This window comes from Alternaria postmessia (assembly GCF_024291825.1).
Source record: "Alternaria postmessia strain BMP 2775 chromosome Unknown scaffold_15, whole genome shotgun sequence".
Classification (NCBI taxonomy): Eukaryota; Fungi; Ascomycota; class Dothideomycetes; order Pleosporales; family Pleosporaceae; genus Alternaria; species Alternaria postmessia.
The window spans coordinates 171812-192011 of NW_026260088.1; the positions used below are offsets into that span (position 1 = coordinate 171812).

The 20200-nt window shown below is 51.1% G+C and overlaps 8 protein-coding genes across 8 annotated transcripts; 6 read left to right on the top strand and 2 right to left on the bottom strand.

Annotated features, from left to right (window-relative positions):
* Positions 1–651: 651 nt before the first annotated feature.
* J4E82_003478 (uncharacterized protein) lies at positions 652–2320 on the top strand (the record flags this gene model as incomplete). Its single annotated transcript, XM_051729764.1, has 3 exons — positions 652–728; positions 779–1149; positions 1200–2320. 3 exons carry the CDS (start codon positions 652–654, stop codon positions 2318–2320), a joined length of 1569 nt encoding a protein of 522 aa, XP_051590438.1.
* Positions 2321–3126: 806 nt separating this feature from the next.
* Positions 3127–4929, top strand: J4E82_003479 (uncharacterized protein; the record flags this gene model as incomplete). The annotated part of the gene is made up of 2 exons (XM_051729765.1): positions 3127–3910; positions 3974–4929. 2 exons carry the CDS (start codon positions 3127–3129, stop codon positions 4927–4929), a joined length of 1740 nt encoding a protein of 579 aa, XP_051590439.1.
* A 225-nt stretch (positions 4930–5154) lies between these two features.
* On the bottom strand, positions 5155–6249 carry J4E82_003480 (uncharacterized protein; the record flags this gene model as incomplete). Its single annotated transcript, XM_051729766.1, has 4 exons — positions 5155–5267; positions 5320–5472; positions 5525–5768; positions 5821–6249. The coding sequence occupies 4 exons, from the start codon at positions 6247–6249 to the stop codon at positions 5155–5157; spliced, it is 939 nt and encodes a 312-aa protein (XP_051590440.1).
* Positions 6250–7296: 1047 nt separating this feature from the next.
* J4E82_003481 (uncharacterized protein) lies at positions 7297–8982 on the top strand (the record flags this gene model as incomplete). Its single annotated transcript, XM_051729767.1, has 3 exons — positions 7297–7300; positions 7436–8101; positions 8147–8982. 3 exons carry the CDS (start codon positions 7297–7299, stop codon positions 8980–8982), a joined length of 1506 nt encoding a protein of 501 aa, XP_051590441.1.
* Positions 8983–9730: 748 nt separating this feature from the next.
* J4E82_003482 (uncharacterized protein) lies at positions 9731–11394 on the top strand (the record flags this gene model as incomplete). The annotated part of the gene is made up of 3 exons (XM_051729768.1): positions 9731–9870; positions 9921–10655; positions 10707–11394. 3 exons carry the CDS (start codon positions 9731–9733, stop codon positions 11392–11394), a joined length of 1563 nt encoding a protein of 520 aa, XP_051590442.1.
* Positions 11395–12486: 1092 nt separating this feature from the next.
* Positions 12487–13425, top strand: J4E82_003483 (uncharacterized protein; the record flags this gene model as incomplete). Its single annotated transcript, XM_051729769.1, has 1 exon — positions 12487–13425. One exon carries the CDS (start codon positions 12487–12489, stop codon positions 13423–13425), a length of 939 nt encoding a protein of 312 aa, XP_051590443.1.
* A 340-nt stretch (positions 13426–13765) lies between these two features.
* J4E82_003484 (uncharacterized protein) lies at positions 13766–17173 on the bottom strand (the record flags this gene model as incomplete). Its single annotated transcript, XM_051729770.1, has 2 exons — positions 13766–16936; positions 16994–17173. 2 exons carry the CDS (start codon positions 17171–17173, stop codon positions 13766–13768), a joined length of 3351 nt encoding a protein of 1116 aa, XP_051590444.1.
* A 1503-nt stretch (positions 17174–18676) lies between these two features.
* Positions 18677–19574, top strand: J4E82_003485 (uncharacterized protein; the record flags this gene model as incomplete). Its single annotated transcript, XM_051729771.1, has 5 exons — positions 18677–18744; positions 18831–18858; positions 18991–19188; positions 19241–19375; positions 19422–19574. The coding sequence occupies 5 exons, from the start codon at positions 18677–18679 to the stop codon at positions 19572–19574; spliced, it is 582 nt and encodes a 193-aa protein (XP_051590445.1).
* Positions 19575–20200: the final 626 nt, after the last annotated feature.

The following is a 20200-nucleotide window of genomic DNA, read 5'->3' on the forward strand; positions in this document are numbered from 1 at the left end:
GTACAAGAGTACAGAAGTTATCACCCGGTTTCCCCAGCTTTCATGTCGCGGCGTGGGTTTCGACACCGATTTTCCCCACACCCGGCCTACTTTCCTTTTTACCCCGCGCTCGCTTCACCTTCCGTACTTGACAGCCGACACAGCATTCCGCCTTCCCTGAACTAGTATTCCGCGATGCATTATCCCCATGTTCGCAACCTCAACGCTGCAGTCGTCATTCTATCCTTACGCTCTGATCGCTCGTCGCCTCTTCGCTCGGCTAAATCGCCGCTATCACCAGTCACAGAGCTCTAATGTTGACTATGTGGGCCCACGGTCTACGGGGTATGGGGGATGTGCTCTGACTCTGGGGAAGTACGGTGGATCTCGAGACGACCAAACGCTTATGAGGCTTGACAAGCTTCGCACATGAGGATAATGATAAGCGGAGAAGATCCCGAGGCTGGGTATGAGAGCCTGTATAAAGAGGCGATCCTCGCTGTGACCCCGTTGCACATCACAAAGTTCGGTACAGGGCTCTGCATTGTGCCACTTGTTGACACCCCTCAATTTGAGGATCTTTCCTCCCGATTCTTCGACTCCTTGATCTCACCTGCGACTACTGCCGCGTTCTGAGTGAGACGGTGGTATCTGCTCAAGCAGCACTCCACCATGGCGCGCAAATACCTTGGAGGCTCTGGTGAGCGACTGACAGTGTGGATTTCCATCGCTGCTAGTACGGTACTCATGTAAGATGCGATTCGAATAATCCTTGTCGTACCTATCTGACGCCTAGCAGCTTCTACGGTTATGATCAAGGTGTGTTCGGCAATGTCATTATCTCGGAGAACTTCCTTCATACGTTCGGATATCCGTCCGCGAATATGCAAGGTGTAATGACCTCCATATACAACATCGGATGCTTCATTGGAGCGATGTCTACCATCTGGACTGGCGACATCCTCGGACGTCCAAGGCAGATTATACTCGGTTCGACAATCATTGGTATTGGCGCAATCATCCAGACATGCAGCTGGACCGTAGCGAGCATGATGGTCGGGCGCATTGTGGCTGGACTTGGTACTGGCATGAACACAGCCACGGCTGGAGTCTGGCAAGCTGAGACAAGCAAGATGAATAGTCGAGGAAAGCTTGTCATCATTCAGATGGGTATGTGCATACCGGCATCTGTGATCTCATCTCAGCTGACATGTCTGTAGCGAACTGTATCACCGGTTTCAGCATTTCAAACTGGCTCACGCTCGGCTTCTCGTTCGCACCGCGCGATATAGCATGGCGCTTCCCACTAGCGTTCCAACTCTTCTTCACTTTCTGCATCTACGCCATGTGTCCTTTCCTACCAGACTCACCTCGTCTACTGATTCGCAAAGGAAAACATGACGAGGCCTTGGAAGTCCTTGCTGCTCTCGAAGGCCATGGAGCAACGCCGGAGTCAGCCTCGGTAATCACACAGTACAACATCATCAAGGACATCCTAGACCGTGAACATATGAACACGTACACGTGGATGCAGCTCCTTACCGGCAAAGGACCTAGCGGTGTCCTGCGGCGCATGCTTCTCGGTGCTTGGATGCAGGCTATGAACCAAATATCAGGAATCAACGTCACGTCTTACTACATGAGTTACATCTTCATAAATGCTCTGGGTATCTCGGAACTTCTTTCGCGCATCCTCGCCGCCGCCGGCTCAGTCGACTATCTCATATTTGCTTGCTTGGCATACTTCGTCATCGAGCGATATGGACGTCGCAAAGTTATGATGGTCTCCGCCGGAGCATGTTCCATCTGCTGGATCGTCATTGCAGCGTCCCAGGGTCAGACTGAAGCAGGTGGCGACTCGTATAAACTGGGTATCGTCGCAGTTTCGTTCTTCTTCGTGTTCTTCGCCAGCTTCGGAATGGGCGTTCTAGGCGTGCCATGGCTGTATCCAACCGAGATCAACGCCCTTGAAATGAGAACCAAAGGCGCTTCGCTCGCAATGGCGACCAATTGGATCTGTAACTATGGTGTTGTGCAGGCTACACTTCCCGGTATCCAAAATCTAGGCTACAAATTCTGGATTATCTGGGCAGTCATCTGCTTTTCGTTCATTCCGATTACATACTTTCTGTACCCAGAGACAGCGAACAGAACCCTAGAGGATATCGATCGCTTCTTCGAGACTCAACCGGGTATCCTAATTCATCGCAACAAGCTTGCTATCCAGTTACACCGCCCAGCCGAGTTTATCGAAGCCGATGCGAGGATTGCTGCGAATGAGGAAGCGAAGTTTGAGAAGGAGATAAGCACGGAGCATGTTGAGACGAAGGAGACGGTGTGAAGAGTAGCATACACCAAGTATAGACGCTCTTTGACATATATTAGCGTACTTGTGAGCAAACCAAAACAATGTCATTATAACAGCGCAATGATCGCTTCGGACGAACTATTTCTTTCATCACTAATAAGAGAAACTTCGCCGCGATGATACGCGGCTTCAAAGCCGTAAGACCGCTTGATCTCTCATCCGCCTGATCACTTGGCTGCAAGCCTTGCACAGCAAAGATCTTTGAAAAGCATCAGCTACAAGGCTTGTCTGGATAAAGGCTCATCCAAGCTTGGGCCCCCGGCACGCTAACCGAGAACGCGTAACTTCAGCTCATACCTACTACCAGCAAGATGTTTCCCAGTGACGCGGCGCAACAATTGATACAGCCGGCGTACTATATTTTCCTTCCATTTGGATCATTGCACACGTATTGCGATATTGCGCTAGTCGGGAGATGCCGTCACTACAGGGCTGGACACCGCCGATCTAGGTCTCTGACAGGGCACGCATGGACAAGAATAGGGTCAAAAGTTTGGCAACAGTGATCTGAGAGATTGCTAGGGGTTACTCTAAGCATGGATAGAGACTGCGGCCATAGATCTGGGTCCCTACTGCGATGACCATAGTGAAGTAGATGGTCCGAGTCAGGACTGGCAGGAAGTACATAATGCTCGAGAATCCGCGAGGAATGTCTTGCTTACCACCCAGCTCACCAAGCTTCTCTACAGTTGTTCGGGGATACCCTCTCGTTATCTTGTTATCTTCTCATTGTTCGTACGCCCACCATGCGACACTCATCTCGCGCCACGGCCGCCGCCATGGCAGTAACCGCCAACGCAGCCTCGCTGACTGACCTCTGCACCGTATCAAACGTACAGGCCTCTCTCCCTTCCAACGGCACTCTACTGGGTATCGATTTACTCCCAAGCACTGTAACCGCCAGTGCCGTCTACAATGCTACTCTTGGAGGTGGCGGTATGGCGTCAACAGCTACCGATGGTACTACCTACAACTACTGTAACGTCACTGTTAGCTATGTCCATACTGGAAAGGAAGATGTCATTCCTCTCATCTTTGCCTTTCCCGAACCTTCTACCTTCGCCAATCGTTTCTATCTCTCTGGTGGCGGAGGCTACGCACTCTCCAGCGATGCGACAGGAGGTTTGCCATACGGCGCTGCTTCTGGAGCCACTTCGGCCGGCTACGATGCTTTCAACCAGAACTTCGATGCAGCAGTGTTATACGGCAATGGAACGATCAACTGGGACGCCACCTATGCCTTCGCCTACACCGCCCTCGGAGAGTTGACGAAGATTGGAAAACCGGTCACACAGGCCTTCTACGGGTTGAACGACACCAAGGTCTTCACTTATTTCGAGGGATGCTCTGACGGTGGCCGCGAGGCTATGAGCCAGGTTCAGCGCTGGGGTGAGGAGTACGATGGCGTTGTGGCTGGTGCACCCGCCTTCCGCTACGCACAGCAGCAGGTTCTACATGTCTACCCTGCTACAATCAACGTTGTCAACGACTACTTCCCACCGCCATGCGCGTTGGACAAAATTGTCAACGCTACGATTGCAGCTTGCGATCCTCTCGACGGACGTACTGATGGCAAGTAACCTAAACTATTATATAAGAGATGCGCTCTAACACATGTCGCTGCAGGTGTCATCTCCCGCACCGACCTTTGCAAACTCAACTTCAATTTCAGCTCTCTGATCGGCGAAAGCTACTACTGTGCTGCCCAGACCAGTACTTCCCTTGGCTTTGGGTTCAGCAAGCGTGGCCTCAGCAAGCGTCAGATGCCAGGAAGCCAGACCAGTGCTCAACCCGAACAGAACGGCACCATCAACGCCAATGATATTGCATTGGCGCAAGGTGTCTACGATGGCCTTCATAACTCCAAGGGCGAGCGTGCATACCTCTCTTGGCAGATTGGCTCGGAGCTTAGCGACGCCGAGCCAACGTACAACAATGCGACCGGCGAGTGGGAGCTCAACATCCCTTCCACTGGTGGCGAGTACGTGACCAAGTTCGTCCAGCTGCTCGACTTGGACAACCTTGCCAACCTCGACAACATCACCTACGATGATCTCGTAGGATGGATGAACATCGGCATGGTCCGCTACCTCGACAGCCTGCAAACCACTCTCCCCGACCTCACGCCTTTCCAGTCTTCAGGCGCGAAGATGATCCACTACCACGGTGAATCTGACCCTTCTATCCCTGCTGCATCCTCGGTCCACTACTGGCAGTCCGTTCGCTCGATCATGTACCCTAACATGACCGATGCTGAGGCTCAAGAAGCCATGGCCGACTGGTACCAATTCTACCTCATTCCCGGCGCGGCGCACTGCAATGCCAACGCTCTTCAGCCTGGCCTTTACCCGCAAGACAACATGGCTACTATCATCGACTGGGTTGAGAACGGAGTGAAGCCTAGCCGCCTCAACGCCACCGTAGCGTCGGGCACCAACGCTGGCGAGGTGCAGCAGCTTTGCCAGTGGCCTGCGCGACCGCTTTGGTCTGGAAACAGCTCTGACTTTGACTGCGTTGAGGATAAGGCATCCATTGAGAGCTGGACCTACACTTTCGATGCTTTCAAGGTCCCAGTTTACTAAGTGTATATGACCTAGGATGCTTAGGTTCAGTCGCATGAGCAACAGTTGATCTACAAAGGGAAGAAGCTGTGTAGGCGAAGACCATAAACTCTTGAGCTCATTGCGGTGATACTCGGTTTTGTATGTGGAATCATGTTTTGTTCTCATGCACTTCTCTCACTTCTTGTAATATATTAGAATGCCGCTTGGCTACCACAGAATGACATCGGTTTTGAATTCCGATCACTATGGCTCGTTGCAATATCCATCAATGAAGTTCACTGTCAGCTTGTTCCGGTTTTCCTTCAACAATGTGTCTCGTCCGATTTCGAGCAAATTCCTCACGTCTTGTCGGCAATCTGAATGGTATTAGTCATAAGATACAAGGTCCTTACAAGAGACGCGTCTTACCTAGGAACAGCCCTCTAAGCTCTTTTCCTTGCCCACTAGCCAGCCATGCACACGTCTGCCCACAAAGCGAAGGCCCATCCTTGAATAGATCCTTGAAGAATTCCTCATCTGTAACATCACCGTACTTCTTCTTCACATCATCCGCAGCCGGAGCTACATTGCGTTAGCATGGACACAGCATCAACCTCGACAGATTTGGTTTTACCTCCGCCCATGTTCCCTTTGACACCACCCGGGTGTAGCGCATACATGTGAATCGCAGGATCCAGTCCATCAAGCTCCATCTCAGTCTGCAGTGTATGTGTAGCCCGGATGAGCGCTGCTTTGGAAGTTACGTATCCCAATGTCATGGGTACATCGACGGTACCTGAGCGGGAGGCGATGTTGATAATGCAGCCGTGTCCGCGTTCTTGCATTCGTGGAAGGATGGCGTGGATAAGCATTAAGGGCTGGAATTTTTTTTTTAGTGAAAATAAATTGACCTGATTAACGTGAACTTACAGCCTTGAAGTTGACTTCGATTTGTTTCCAAAATGTCTCGAAATCCCCCATGATGAAAGGCCGCTGAGTAAAAATTCCGGCGTTGTTCACCAGTATATCGATTGGTCCTAATTGCTTCTCCGCCTGCCCAAAGACTTCCTTCACTCGCTCCATGTCCGTCACATCGCAACCATACGCTTCGACCTTTCCTCCAAATGCTGAACATGTCTTCTTGGTTTGGGTGAGCTTGTCGGCGTTGAGGTCCAGAATGGCTACATTGGCCCCGGATTTCGCTAGCGATTCTGCGATGGCGGCGCCGATGCCTTGACCAGCTCCCGTTACTAGGGCTACCTTCCCGGCATTGGAGCCTTCTAGGGCAGACGGTACGATAGGGCCGTATGGAGCATGATTTAGAGGAATGGTACTGTAGCCGAATTGTGCTGGATCCATACTTGTGTTGTTCTGGTGTTCGATTTTAGAGTACAGTAATTTCGCCCTCTAGGACAGGATCTGTCGAAAAGATGTGGAAATTTGACATCCTGTATGTATACGGACGGCATGGTTCCGACACGGTACAAGTCCGATGCGGGGTGCTGTTGGGGTAGCTGTTGCCCCACACGAAGTATGTGGGGTAATTCAAAGCCGACTCGGTATTTGAGTATGGGCTGGAAGAAAGAGTGATAATGTCTTTGGGCTAGAAGGGATTCATGACTGGCGAAGCTCCAGGAAGCGTTCTGGCGCATCGCGAAACTGATGCGTAGTGACGTATTTGCGCGCGCTGAAAGAGGTATAGTGTACCCGCTATACTTCGGAGAGATCTGTAGCACATTGAGATTGCTCTGGACCTCATCTACAACAACGTGCTCATGGGCGATACTGCGACACCGATTCAAAGATGTAAGCCGGTCATCAGAATATGCACTCAAGCGACCCCGGTTGAATTGGGGATGCAAGAAAGACGAAAAGCGGTACGCGGCGCGAGAAGAGTCCAAGGACCCGACCATCCACGACAGCCATCCTCCACCCACTTCATCTACAGAAGTTCACAAAGACAGCGTCAGGAACCAAAAATCACAGTCTAAGAGACTCAACATATTAAAGATGCGAAATACCGTGCCATCGAAAAGGCCTCAAATCACCTCAAAGCGCCACGACAGGGATTTAAATTGGTCGCCTTTTGTCACAAATGCTTCAGACATTTCTTGAGTCAGCAGCACATGATTCAACCATTGTTCGCCAATTCGTGGATACCTATTGAAAGATGCACTAGCACCGATTATGGCACTGTGGCGTCGCCAGAAATCATCCTTCTACAGCACGGTTTGACGACATAACAGCACCTTACGACACCTGATACTCCTGCATATTAACAGGATGTCGGTCATTGTCTCACGCTCATCAACTTAGATATCCCTGTGGATATACCACTGGAATTCATGGATTGCGGGTGAATGTGTAAACGCAGTCTGCTTGCATTCGCTATAAGTAGACGCCGCCATGCGTTCACAGTAAGTGGCTTCGAATCTAAACTATCTTGATCGTTGCCTAGGTAAAGATTTTACTGTGAACATGTCGTTCCTGAGAATACCAAATCCTGTCTTATTTCTCCCTATATTAGGGTGCCTAACATACCCAGCTTCTGGGGAGCAAGCGTGCGAAGCATCTTCATTCCAGGATTTGGAGCTATACGGCAGTCAAATTCTCAACATCACAACAAAGACACACATCAACCTGTCATTTGAAGCTCCCGCTGACCAAAATCATTACGCTGTCACTGTGAACGGCCTGAACGCTTGCGAAGTCACTATTACATACACACATCCCGGGTATAACGACACGATCAACACCGTCATCTGGCTGCCTTCCACTGAAAACTGGACTGGAAGGCTTCTAGGAGCTGGTGGTGGGGGTTGGGCGACAGGACCTGAAACTAATACCACGCTTCTATGGGCAGCTAGCGAGGGGTTTGTTGCCATTGCGACGGATGGAGGTCACATCGGTAATGACATAAGCTGGTCGCTAGTCAGTCCTGGCAATGTCAATTGGGTATTGTTGGAAGATCTATCCTCGGTTGCGCTAGATGATCTCGCCACGCTTGGGAAGGCGGTCGCGCATTCCTACTACGGTAGAGTACCAAGCTACAGCTACTGGAACGGATGTTCCCAGGGTGGCAGGCAAGGTTATATGATGGCTCAGAGGTATCCAAATCAATATGACGGTATCCTGGCAACTGCTCCAGCCATATACTGGAACGAGTTGATGATGCAACTCATCTGGCCGCAGGTCGTCATGAACGAGAATGGTACGTCCCTTGCTGATATTGGAGCAAATGACTAACACCGGGCAGGATTTCCGTCCCCACAGGAGTTTGAGGCTATAAATGTTGCTGCCACCGAAGCCTGCGATGGACTAGATGGACTAAAGGATGGCATTATCTCGTTACCCCAAGAATGCACTTTTGACCCGATGACCGTTGTTGGCAGACAACACATTTGTCCGTCTACGAACCAGAGCATGACGATCACAACCACTGTAGCCACGGTCGCCAAGATGATATGGCAGGGTGCCACGACAACCGAAGGCCGTTTTCTTTGGTACGCCGGCAACATCGGTGCTACATTTGCTGGCCTCGCTTCAACAACGTGTAAGAGCAACAATACATGTGTCGGTGTACCGTTCACCGTCCCCCAGACTTGGATTACCGACTTTGTTCTGCGGGATCGTGAGTACGATACTGGAGGACTTAACATCTCGTATTTCGAAGAGCTCTTCTACCAAGCTGTGGACCGTTATGATTCCATCATCGGAACGGCGAACTCGAACCTCGATGGATTTCGCAAAGCGGGTGGCAAGCTTCTCTCATGGCACGGACTTGCTGATCAGGCCATCGCGCCTGACGCGACTGCGCACTACGCGCAGCAGGTCAACGAGCGTGACGCGAATGCTAGCGATTACTATCGATACTTCGAGGCGCCAGGTGTCGATCATTACGGCGGTGGGCTGGGTTGGTATCCTGGAGATGGTCTTAAGGCTCTCATTGACTGGGTAGAGATGGGTGTGGCACCCGACACGCTCGAGGCAAAGACGACAGCGGGTAGGAAAGCGGAACTTTGCTTGTGGCCGAAGCACTTGATGTATGTGACTGGAAATCCCGATGAGGCAGCATCGTTCGAATGTCGATAGGGAGTGGTTGCCGGTCACTTGCAATACGGACATACTATGACTACATTTTCGAGCGTATATGAGCATCGTGCCATTTCCTATTCAGTCAACAACTGCATACTGTTCCTCTATGATCCGAGTGGACCGTAGCCGGGCCAATCAGGTTTTCCAGATGTTGAACACGATGGGCGTAGCGCGAGGCTGAGCATTGGGGATGCTCTGCGCTTCCACCCACCCCAATACAGGTCTTGTACTCTCCTTACTTCTGTCATCTCCAACGACATTTTCCTCATCATTTTTCTGTCTAATATGTGGCATTCGCTCGAACAAAACCTGTGCTAAGTCGAAGGTACAGACTCTCTGTCCCTGATAAGAAGTTAGTGGATGCGTCACAAGGCTGGAACGCGCCAACAAGATGGCGGAAGTTCTCGCCATCCTCGGTGAGCAACGTGCCTGTCCCAAATGCATGTGCGATAAATATTAACTTCATACGCTCGAAGGTGGAGTCGGATCAATTGTTAGTATCGTGGATGGTATAAGCAAGGTCGTTGGCATCATCAGAGATCTTCAAGCCAGATGGGGTGAAGCGGATCTCGCTTTACTCAGTCTGGCGTCCCAGCTCACAGCCTTGCGGGCTGCCACAACCAAGATCCAAGAGTGGATAGACCAGGATCTCCAAGACACCCATCATCAGCTTGTGATGGATTTAGACGTGTCTATTTCTTGTTGCAAACTGTTGATAGATAAGGTTGAGAGTTTTTTTACCAACATGGCGCAGCTAACAGAGAAACCACTCGACCTTCGCAATAAATTCAAGGTTGCTTTTGGTAGCAGCGGTCCAGAAAACGTACAGAAGCTTATCGAGCACCAGACGAGCGCACTGACTCTGTTGTTGACCGCGTGCAACTGGTAACAACTGCGACAACCTAACTCTCGACATTCCAAGCTTATATGTCCAGCAAAACACTCTCTGCACAGCAAAGATATCTCGAAACAAGTAAAAACCGTAAAGTGCTCCATCGGGCGAAAGCAGATTCGGTGTCACTGTATGTCCATCGTGACTCTGCCTCCCTTACCAGCAAGATGACAGATAATCTCTCAAAGATTTCTCGTGTCTTTGAATTCGATTCAAACATCTTTTCTACCGGAGTCTACGAGCGTGCATTTCGAGGCTCGGTCAGAGACCTTCTAAGAAGACGACAGCAGAACATGACGGCCCAGTCATCGACCGCACAGAAGACAGAGTCTGTGTCAACGTCGAACAGCTTGAGAAAGATCCGTATCTTAGGGCAGGATCACACTGGCAAGGATTTACTAGTCAATTGCATTGAAGCGGCTCATCTGATCGACCAAGAGCAATGTCGATTGTACAACTCGAAGCTCCAGGAGCTATGCATCGATCTTGTATCCACGATTGTCAAGGATCGCTCAGATGTCTGCGATGATGAGGATGTGCGGATTCTCACATCATATGCAGTCTTAGAGCCACACTCCAGTCAGACTTCAGTGCGTAAAGATGCTCTGAATTCTTGTGTGAGGATCATGAGGAAAGCAGTAGAACTGAACGAAGAGTTTTCTTCAGTTGCTTTCAACTTTCCAACTGATCGTATTAAGTTCGAGGATATGGTCTTTTGGGTCAGATGCATACCTGGTCGCGGGTTAAGTATCAACAGTGGCAATCTTGCAGCAGAATTGTATGCTACATTGGCCCTTGGAATCACATATCTATGCTGACTGGATCTCAGTTTCATACATCAAATGTTAGACAGTCCATTTCCAGATCCTCCCGATAATACCGATTATTTCACAAGCTCCGCAGCGTATGGAGCGGAAATTCTTAGAGCGGAAAGAATGACGGAATCTCCCCTCGCAACAGTACCACACGAAGGCGTATCTTTTCAAGTTGCTTTTGGGGCTAGAGATCTGGTAACCGTTATCGATGCGCGAAGTCACTATCATGAGGACGAAACTGCGCTTGTGTTTGTTTTCGACCTCCAAGACTACAGCGTTGGTTGCCCACGATTCGAAGAGCTCAAGGGAAGGATTGAGAGAAACTCACTCCTCTTAGCAGAGTCGATCGTCTTTCCTCAATTCCGGGTCGTTGCAATTGTTCTCAGAAATTTTGGCGCATTTAAGAAACAAGTAAAGATGTTTGGATTTCCATTGGAAGGCAGCCAGCCTATCTTTAATGCTGACGTCGCGGTCGAGCATATAAAAATGAGTCTCAACAGTCAACTCAAAGCACGAGGATGGCGCTACACCTTTACCCTAAACGACAACAAAGATATGGACCCCATCGAGACTCTTGACCGTCTTCGAGAGCTTATCGTTGGTATGAAGAGATCCTCCGTAACAGCTGGGAACACATCGAGACCAGGAAGTCAAATTCGACTTTCCAGCAAAACTGTTGAGAGCACCGGCGTTGCTTTTTGATATCTATCGACTGAATATCTATTCTACGACAAGCTCATCGTTTTTTCTTATAACTAGAAAGTTACTTGTCTATACTCCAGTTCTTGCATGAGAACTGTGAAAGAATTGAACACGGCATTGTAGCCTGGACTTATTGGAGAAGGAGTGCCTCGAAGACCAACGCTTTCCAGATTTGTTACATCCTCTTTTGTTTGAACGATGCGACTGTTGATGATTTTGAATCTCAAGTCCGCAACAAACTCATCAGAACAGTGGGGTGGGTAGCATTGGCCAAATGTATCTCTGGTCATCGATCTGAAAGTGTAGCTTGGATCTTCTTGAATGAGTGAGTGTGATTAACCTCATAGGCTTTAGACTCTACATGGTGTTGTGTTGCACATTCTGTGGGCTTGCGAAGAGTCAACCTTGGGTGCGGCCGTTCGTGCGTTGCCTTCGAGTCGACCAGTAGTTACTGGGACTGACGTTGTGGATGGTGTGATAAAGCTGCAACCATTAGCTGTCTCGACAAGCCATGTGAAGAGGATCTCAGTAACGTCTACACTCTTGGTAGCTATTGGCGATGAGATTCTAAGCAGTTCGGACGGCGTGTCACGTCGTGTTACTTTCATACCAGCACATGTCTTATCGTTATCGCCACGTGAGCTAGCGCCGTGTCGTTCCCCTCCTTCAGCCTAGCATTTCTCAACTCGTCATCCAACTATACTCAGAAAAGAAATCACCATGGCAAAACTTCTCTCACTTCCCAACGAGTTGATACAGCACATTACATCTTTTCTTCCCTGCTCCTCAGCTCTCAACCTTCTCGAAGTCGACCGAAGACTACGCAACATCTGCAATGATAAAGTGGTATTTCAAAATATTGCAAAGTACAACTTAGAGCGATCTCTTCTTTTAGAGAATGGCATAGAATTGTCAGAAAATTACTGGGCGGAAAGCGACGCCATCCTGACGAATATTCCTCTTCAACAGACGATCCGTTTAGCATACGCAGCCGAACGATGTATACAAGCCTTGCTTCAAAAAGACGATAGATGGACATTGAGCACATCTAAGCGGCTCAATTCGTTTAAAATCACAGAATGGCTGCCACAGATGATGGCTCTTCACCATCCAGCCGCCTTAGAGCTCAAGCCTGAGACCTTTTTGCAGCTCCAAGGCCAAGTACTGCTTAGGATGCGGGTGCCGAAATCGATTGATCCCGACCTTCTCAGTGCCAACTTCGTTCTCAGCTACACCCTTCTTGCACAACTCAGAAAGACTAGCAACGGGAAGCAAGTCAAAGAGCCCTTCGACCGCTTCTTCTCCGTGAACCGTGCCACAGATCCACCAATCACACTGAGTAATGGGGTAAGAACCGATGGAGACGCTATCAAAAGTCTTAGACAGCGAGTGCGGGACTATGGCTACTTCGGGGATACATTTGACTTGGACCAAGCTACGACATTGCTCCCCACTCTGATGCTGGAGCTGGAGCTGTTCACACGTCATTTTACTCCAAGTCACATCACCGAGCTTCCCTCACCTACTGGGATACCTTTCTACTCTATGATGAATGTGCCACCTGTCTTCGACATAAGCAAATCGCCCCCCTTTGGAGACGAAATCATACCATTCGGCTGGTGTCACCTTGACAAAATGGTGTCGCCCGACTTCCTCTCTTCCGGCTGCTGGACAGGCTATTACTCTGATCAGCGACGTTACTTGGGACGACGGCGTTTCGACCCTGCAATGCGCGATATCCAAATCGTTGCTAGGAGGATATGCAAAGAAGAGCTAGAGGTCGACTCTTCTCTCACGGAATGCACGATAGTCGATCAGCAGAGCCGGGGAGTAGATGCAGTTGGAGAGTTCTCATTACAAGGTCGTGTTCAAGACGACGGGTTTGTCTATTTGATAAAGAGATACTTCTCGGAAGACACCATGTGGACGTGGAAAGCTAGGATGACACCTTTTGGTATTGTGGGCATGTGGGGAAGTGATCAAGAGAGATTTGGAGGGTACTTTTGGATATGGAAGAAGGAGTGGTGTTGACACAGTCAGCATGCTCTCTTGACACGTAGAAAGATGATACGATGATCTCACGAGAAACACACGATTAGAGATGGACAAAAGACGAGAAAATGGCCTTGTTGATTGGAGTAGAGCCTTTTCCTTAAAGTGTCGACATTCATATGTCTATCTCCGTTGATGCATGTAACGAGGAAGGCATAACACCACAATGCGTCGCCCTAGTATGCCTCACAAATATCATCTCAATACCCAAAAACCCATACTCTTATGCCCCATATCCAGTAAATGCGCCACCACAAACGCCATCAATGACCATAACTACGTGATCGTCCTATTCTAGGTAGACATTCTAAGAGCCTGCCTAGGAAGTGTCCATAGCATCACTAGCCGGCGCAGCAGCAGCATTACGCTCCGCCATTTTCTGAGCGAGCAAATTCGCCTTCCAGTTCTGGATCTCCTCTCGGAGTTCGTCGTTGGGGATGACGTCCTCGATCTTGAGTGGCGTGCGGTTGAATGGATCATGTGGGTCGCTTAGAAGATGTGCTTGGATGGTACCACGATCGACGATTTGTTTACTGACAGGGAGCGTGACGGGGTCTTCCATGAGGGAAGCGAGGATGGGGTCGAGGTATTGGTCGGGGATTTCTCCTAGATCCGCTTCGACCATGTCGGCTTGGGCCTTTGCTTCTTTGATGCGGTCTGACATGGATTGCCATTGTTCCATCTGCTCGGGCGATTTCAGCTTGAAGCGCTGGAGGATCTTGTAAGCTTCGGTCATGTATTCCTCCCGATAGGAGCGTCCGTCCGTAGCCACAGCATCGATGAACGACTGCTTGCTCTCTAGATTGAGGTAGACGTCGGTGACCTCAGCCAGCATGTTCCTGGGGTTCCAGCCATACTCCTCAGGGTTCTCGACCTTGAGTTGCGACTTCTTGGGGCCCACAAGCGCCTCCAAATTGTAGTCCAGCATATGCGCTAGTCGCACGACGACCTCCTTCTTGGTGAACGAATCGGCAAGCGCCTCTGTGAACAACTTCAACATGGCAACGGTCTCATTGGTGAGTTGCATGTAGCTCTTAGCTTTCCCTTGAGCTGACGCCAGCTTCTCTTCCTGTTCTTGACGTGCAGTCTGCTCCATATTTGCTGGTGCATTCTTCAGCTCTCTTGAAAGATCATGAATCTCCTTGAACGCGGTAAACGACTCATCTAGAACGAATGTTACATCGTTCAAAAGCAGGTTGACGAATTGGACGAAGAAGTCCAGGTTGACACGCGCCTCGGTAGCAAGATGCTCTCGGTAGATTGGGTTCGGCCAAATACACTTAATGACTTGGAAGATTTCGTATCGTATGTTAAACTTGTCGAAGAATTGCGTATGGGTTCCTGTGCTCTCACATTCTATGTAGAACTTCATGAGCGCGTGCAGCAGGTGCTTCATAGCGAAGTCGTGCGCGAAGAGCGTGTCGCCAAGCACGCCCTTGGGTCGACCAGGAATCCCCCACACTCCGTGGAACAGAATTGTTACCAGACCGGACTTCAAGTATGGATTCTTGATGTATTCTGAGCTTCGTAGGAAAGCGATACAGATCTTGACCAATTCTTCGCACTGAGTGGTTGTGATGATGTGCGGCATGTAGCGAGTGATGAACTTGAAGTTTCCGACAATATCTTCGACGAAATATTCAGGCAGACACTTGAACTCTACTGGCTGCTCTTTGGGCAGAGGCAGCTGGAGCTCAGACTTGGGGAAAGAGGTTCCGGGCGAAGCAATCCGTAATAGCCATACGATGACATATCGCATCAGTTGCATAGACCGAGCCTGCATAGTCTCGTCAAGCAAGACACCCTGGATTGCTAGGATGCTGCATTTACCCCGCTCGATCTGGTCCTTCATCTTCTTGACATGGTTATCAAAAATAGCAAGCTGCGCCTGGCTGGTCATGTACTTTGACCGCTCAGGTTCGAGCTTCACAAGCTCCTTTTCGAGCCACTTCACGTCCTTTTGAAGGGTACTCAACTTGGTGTTCGCAGCCTCCAGACCATAGTGATGTGCAGCGACCGTCAGGAAGAAGACCTCGCTAATGAAGTTGTTGGTACCCGAGGCTTTGGTGCTATAAAATTCATCCGACGTCTTTTGATCAGCGTTGATCTTGGTTTCGTCTTGGATGTCGACGCGAGGCGATCGGCGTAGGTAGTCGATATCGATTCGATCAATCTTGGCGAATGTAGCGTCCATAAAGGGCTCACACAGACGGTCTAGTATGACTGTCACATTGACCATGAAGCCGTCTGACGAGACTTTCTTCTTGTCGACTTGCATCGCACGCCTCATGTGGTTCTTGTTGACCGTCAGCGCTAACCAGTCTAGCATCTTCTCGCGAGACTCCTTGTTTTTGATGAAAGTATTTGTGATGTCGAGCAGTTCTTCCTGATGAGTCTGGAGGGTCATGCGGACGGCGCGTTGTGCGTTTGCGATGAGTCCCTTGTCAACAGCGGATGAGCCAGCGAAGTAGTTCATAGCCACTTCAGCCTGCATAGGGGACAACCGAAAGAAGGGCCCCAAGAAGCTGTGTGTCTCGATGTGTTGGGCCTCGATGTTGGCAGGTAGAAACGTCTCGGACTGTGCCAGAGCAGCTACGAGTGGTGGAAATCGGACAAATACCCGCAAGATTAGCATGTGAGGTTTGTAGTCGCCGTTCATTGAGACTGTGGAGAGACGCCTGCTGACGTCTTCCATGGCACCCACCAATGCCTCCCTAATCATATCGTCTTCGCCTATCCGTTGACTCGCTTCAGTGAGGAATTCGTAGCAGATACCGCGCTCGTCGTCGGGCCCGAGAAGTAAGCGATCAGCTAATGCGTTCTCTGCAGGTGCTTCCTCGCCGAACATGTCTGGCATGGTAGCAGCGAAAATGCAATAGCTGAAGCACAACCGCCGAGCCTCCTTGACGACATCGAATCGTGGTCCAGTTTTGTTTGTGAGATTCTTAAGCACCTTGGATACACGCTTCCAGCAGCTCATCAGATACTCCAATGCTGAGCCTTGTGTTTGGCTCGACGCTGCCTCCAATATCACAGAGTCCAACAGATCTGTACTTAGGCGAACTGGCCTGCCCTCATCCTCAAGGTCGCTCTTGGCACCTGATGCAAAGTACAGCTTGTGACCATGTGCATCTTGCGTATGGGCCTCGTCCAGGGTTATTCTGAAGATGTTGCTGAGCGTCCGGTCCTCCCACGCTTCTCTACTCAGTTCCGGCGCCTTGTGAGCGGGCTGCGGCGCTGGGCTGTTGCTCACCGCGGGTTTGATGGTGATGCGCTTCTTGGGCGGCTCGTCGGTCTTGACGCCTAGTTGGGAGAAGGGGTTTGAGGATGAGGTGGGCTCAGGTTGAGGCTTCGGTCGTGGTGCCTGTGATTCGGTAGGCTTGGGCGATGAAGTGCTTGATGATGCGGCTTCGGGCGCTGTTGACGGCGGCCGTGAGGGACCATTTGGAGTCGCAGGACCGCCTAGCTTTGCAAGGCGCTTTGCACGGATCTGAGAAATGTCTTCGTCAGCGTGTCTCTTTGATGGGAGACTAACAGGCGGGCTCACTTTGTCAGCGTCGGACATGGCATCAGGCTCGGCGGCGGGAGCAGGCGCAGCATCAGGCATTGCGCTGTCTTTTTGGTCAGGCATTGCGCTGTCTTTTTGGTCAGACATGGCGCTGTCTGGCTGCTCGGGTTGCTCGGGTCGCTCTTCTTGGTGAGGTTGGTCGGGCGGTTGGTCTGCCATGATGGCGTTGTGCTGCCTTGAGGCTACAGTAGAGCTTCGGCGATGGCGGCTGTCAGGGTGTGGGACAGCGAGAGAGTTGAGTTTGCGAGAAGCGTGGCAGTAATTAGAATAGAGGAAACAAGATAGAGAAAGAAATAGGCCGTGGCCGTCTTGGTGTTGTTAGACGTCGAGTGAAAGAAGCGCGAAGCGTGCAAGTGCGTCAGTGCTATCCTATGGTTACGGGACCCGGAGCTTCTAGTCTGCCCCGCCACTTAGCAGCCTCGCTCGCCAACTCACGTGTACCCTGGAATCTGGACGAAGCGCGACGAAGTATAGTCTATGGTAATGCAGCGATTATGTCCGCCCTTATCTCCGCGTCATTTAGATCCAAGAATGTATAGCTGCAGACATGATTGTCGCGAACGTCGTTGTTTGGCAAGCACAATGAACAGTATGAGACAGTCCCAGTTCGGCTGGTGATTCTCCGCACTTTCCTCCGTGTCAATCCTCATCGACGCGGGAACCCTCGCTCTCAACATGTTCCTGCCGATTGACTAGCACAGCGGCCAACGGAATGTGCCATGTGCTGGTAGGGACGAGGAACACTGCTCAAGCCGATACTAGACATGTTGACCTTGGCATTCTCGCTCCACTGTAGTTACATCATTTCTGCGAACGTGACGATTAGCTCCGAGTGGGCACGGGAGATCAGACAGACGGGGTGTGGAGGGGATCAGATAGACGGTGTGCGTGTGGAGGGAATCAGATATAGACGGCGTGTGTGCATGGAGGGAATCAGATATAGAGGTATCTAGAGCGGTCGCGCCGTTGATGGCCAGGAGCACGCGCACTCGCTCGCTCGGCAGGAACAATGCTGGGGAAAGGGCAGGCGAGCTGTCACATCAAACCTGAAACCCTTGTTGCTACCAAGTCCTTGCCAGGGCAACCAGGGCGGCCAACAGCCGACTGCGCAGCGAATGGCTGGACCGGCTGATTGCAGCGAACTGGCGATTGCTGGCGAGCAGGACGGCGGTACGGTAGTGGTGGTCATTGTTGCCCATCAGAGACATGTCAAACCATGGTGCTCGCTGCGTTGCCATGTGACGGGCTCCGGGGGCGTGTGCATGGGTAGTTTACCATGTCGGTTAGTAGCAAGGCGCTTGATGCAGATAGCTAATCGCACCTTCTCCTCTTCTCTCGGCCAACCTACATCCCATCGCGACGACGCTGCACAAACCCTTTACGTGATTTTCAACAGAGCAGCTGTCCAGGTACGTCACATTCACTCTCCTTGTCCGCCCGCTAGGCCGCAATCGCCGAAGCGCTGCGTGGCGCAAGCAGCACTCAGCCGCAGTTGTTGCAGCACGACCCCCGTTGCGGCCATGGTGCCTAGAGCCATAACACCCTGAAGCCGCTGTTCTCCAACTTCAATCACCGCCAGTCCTCCATCCAAATACTCACCACCTCCATAACAGACTTGCTCAACCCACCGCCGTCCTCAATAACCCCATCACACACGACACCATGGCCGAGATTCGACGAAAGCTCGTTATTGTCGGTGACGGCGCCTGTGGAAAGACCTGTCTGCTCATGTACGTCCCCAACCAACCAAGCGCCCCATCCATGGCCTCAACCTCTCTGCACACGAGTCCGCGATTGCTAACGCCGCCCTCTACAGCGTCTTCTCCAAGGGCACTTTCCCCGAGGTTAGTACTCACCACTCGCCGCCTCGCCTGGCATCCCTGAGCCGCGTCAGCCTAGTAGCTGGTCCGCATCCACAGCGCACCCATCTCTGCCATCCGACTCCACAACGCCCCTACTAACACGCTGCCGTGCAGGTCTACGTCCCCACCGTCTTCGAGAACTACGTCGCCGATGTAGAGGTTGACGGCAAGCACGTCGAGCTCGCCCTTTGGGATACCGCTGGCCAGGAAGATTACGACCGTCTCCGCCCTCTCTCCTACCCCGACTCGCACGTTATCCTCATCTGCTTCGCCATCGACTCGCCCGATTCGCTTGACAACGTCCAGGAGAAGGTACGAGACATGTCTCACGCGCGTCCAAACAGCACCGACTAACAAACAACAGTGGATCTCCGAGGTTCTGCACTTCTGCCAGGGCCTTCCCATCATCCTCGTTGGATGTAAGAAGGATCTGCGCTTCGACCAGAAGACGATTGAGGAGCTACACAAGACCTCGCAGAAGCCCGTGACACCCGAGCAGGTCAGTAGCCACACTCCATCTACCGTATCCACACTAACGTGACCAGGCCGAGGATGTGCGCAAGAAGATTGGTGCCCAGAAGTACCTCGAGTGCTCGGCCAAGACGAACGAGGGCGTCCGAGAAGTATTCGAGCACGCCACCCGGGCTGCTCTGTTGACCCGGAAAGAGAAGAAGACCAAGAAGTGCTTGATCTTGTAAGCTTGGACAAGACTTTGCGACGATATAGGTCGAAAGCCGCCGCAACCGCGCGATGTTGAGCCTGGCCAAGAGCAACACTGTGGCGGCTATCGGGTGTCTAATAGTGGTCTATTTGAGAAGGAAGGGCAACATGTCATGGGCCGGTAGGGGTAGCAGACGAGTCGACTCCTCCAGTCTGCTTGCAGTCCATCTCTGACGGCACCTATACGAGGCGTTACTGTGCTGGATCTTTTGTGTTTGGACCGTACATCATCTTGGGGTAGTTCATGATGGGGTTATCTTCTCAGAGCGTGTGGATCGAGATTGAGCAAATGGTAGGATCTTTCTAATAACCGGTGCTTTGTTTTGCTCTTATCGTGTCTACCCATACCAATCGTTGAGCTGGGTTTATGAAGATATCCACCGTGACTTGACTTGACGCTACATTCCCATGCTGCACTGCCGTGAAGACTCACGAACCTCTCGGATAAGTCAAACTGACGTCGCAGCCACGGCAATAACAGGCTGAAACACGCCCATCATCTGCCCTTATCTCGCATCAAAGACTGCATATCTCTACTGACTCGTTCCCACCTTGGCCTCCACATAACACTCCATCTTATGCATGCATCACGTACCATGATTGT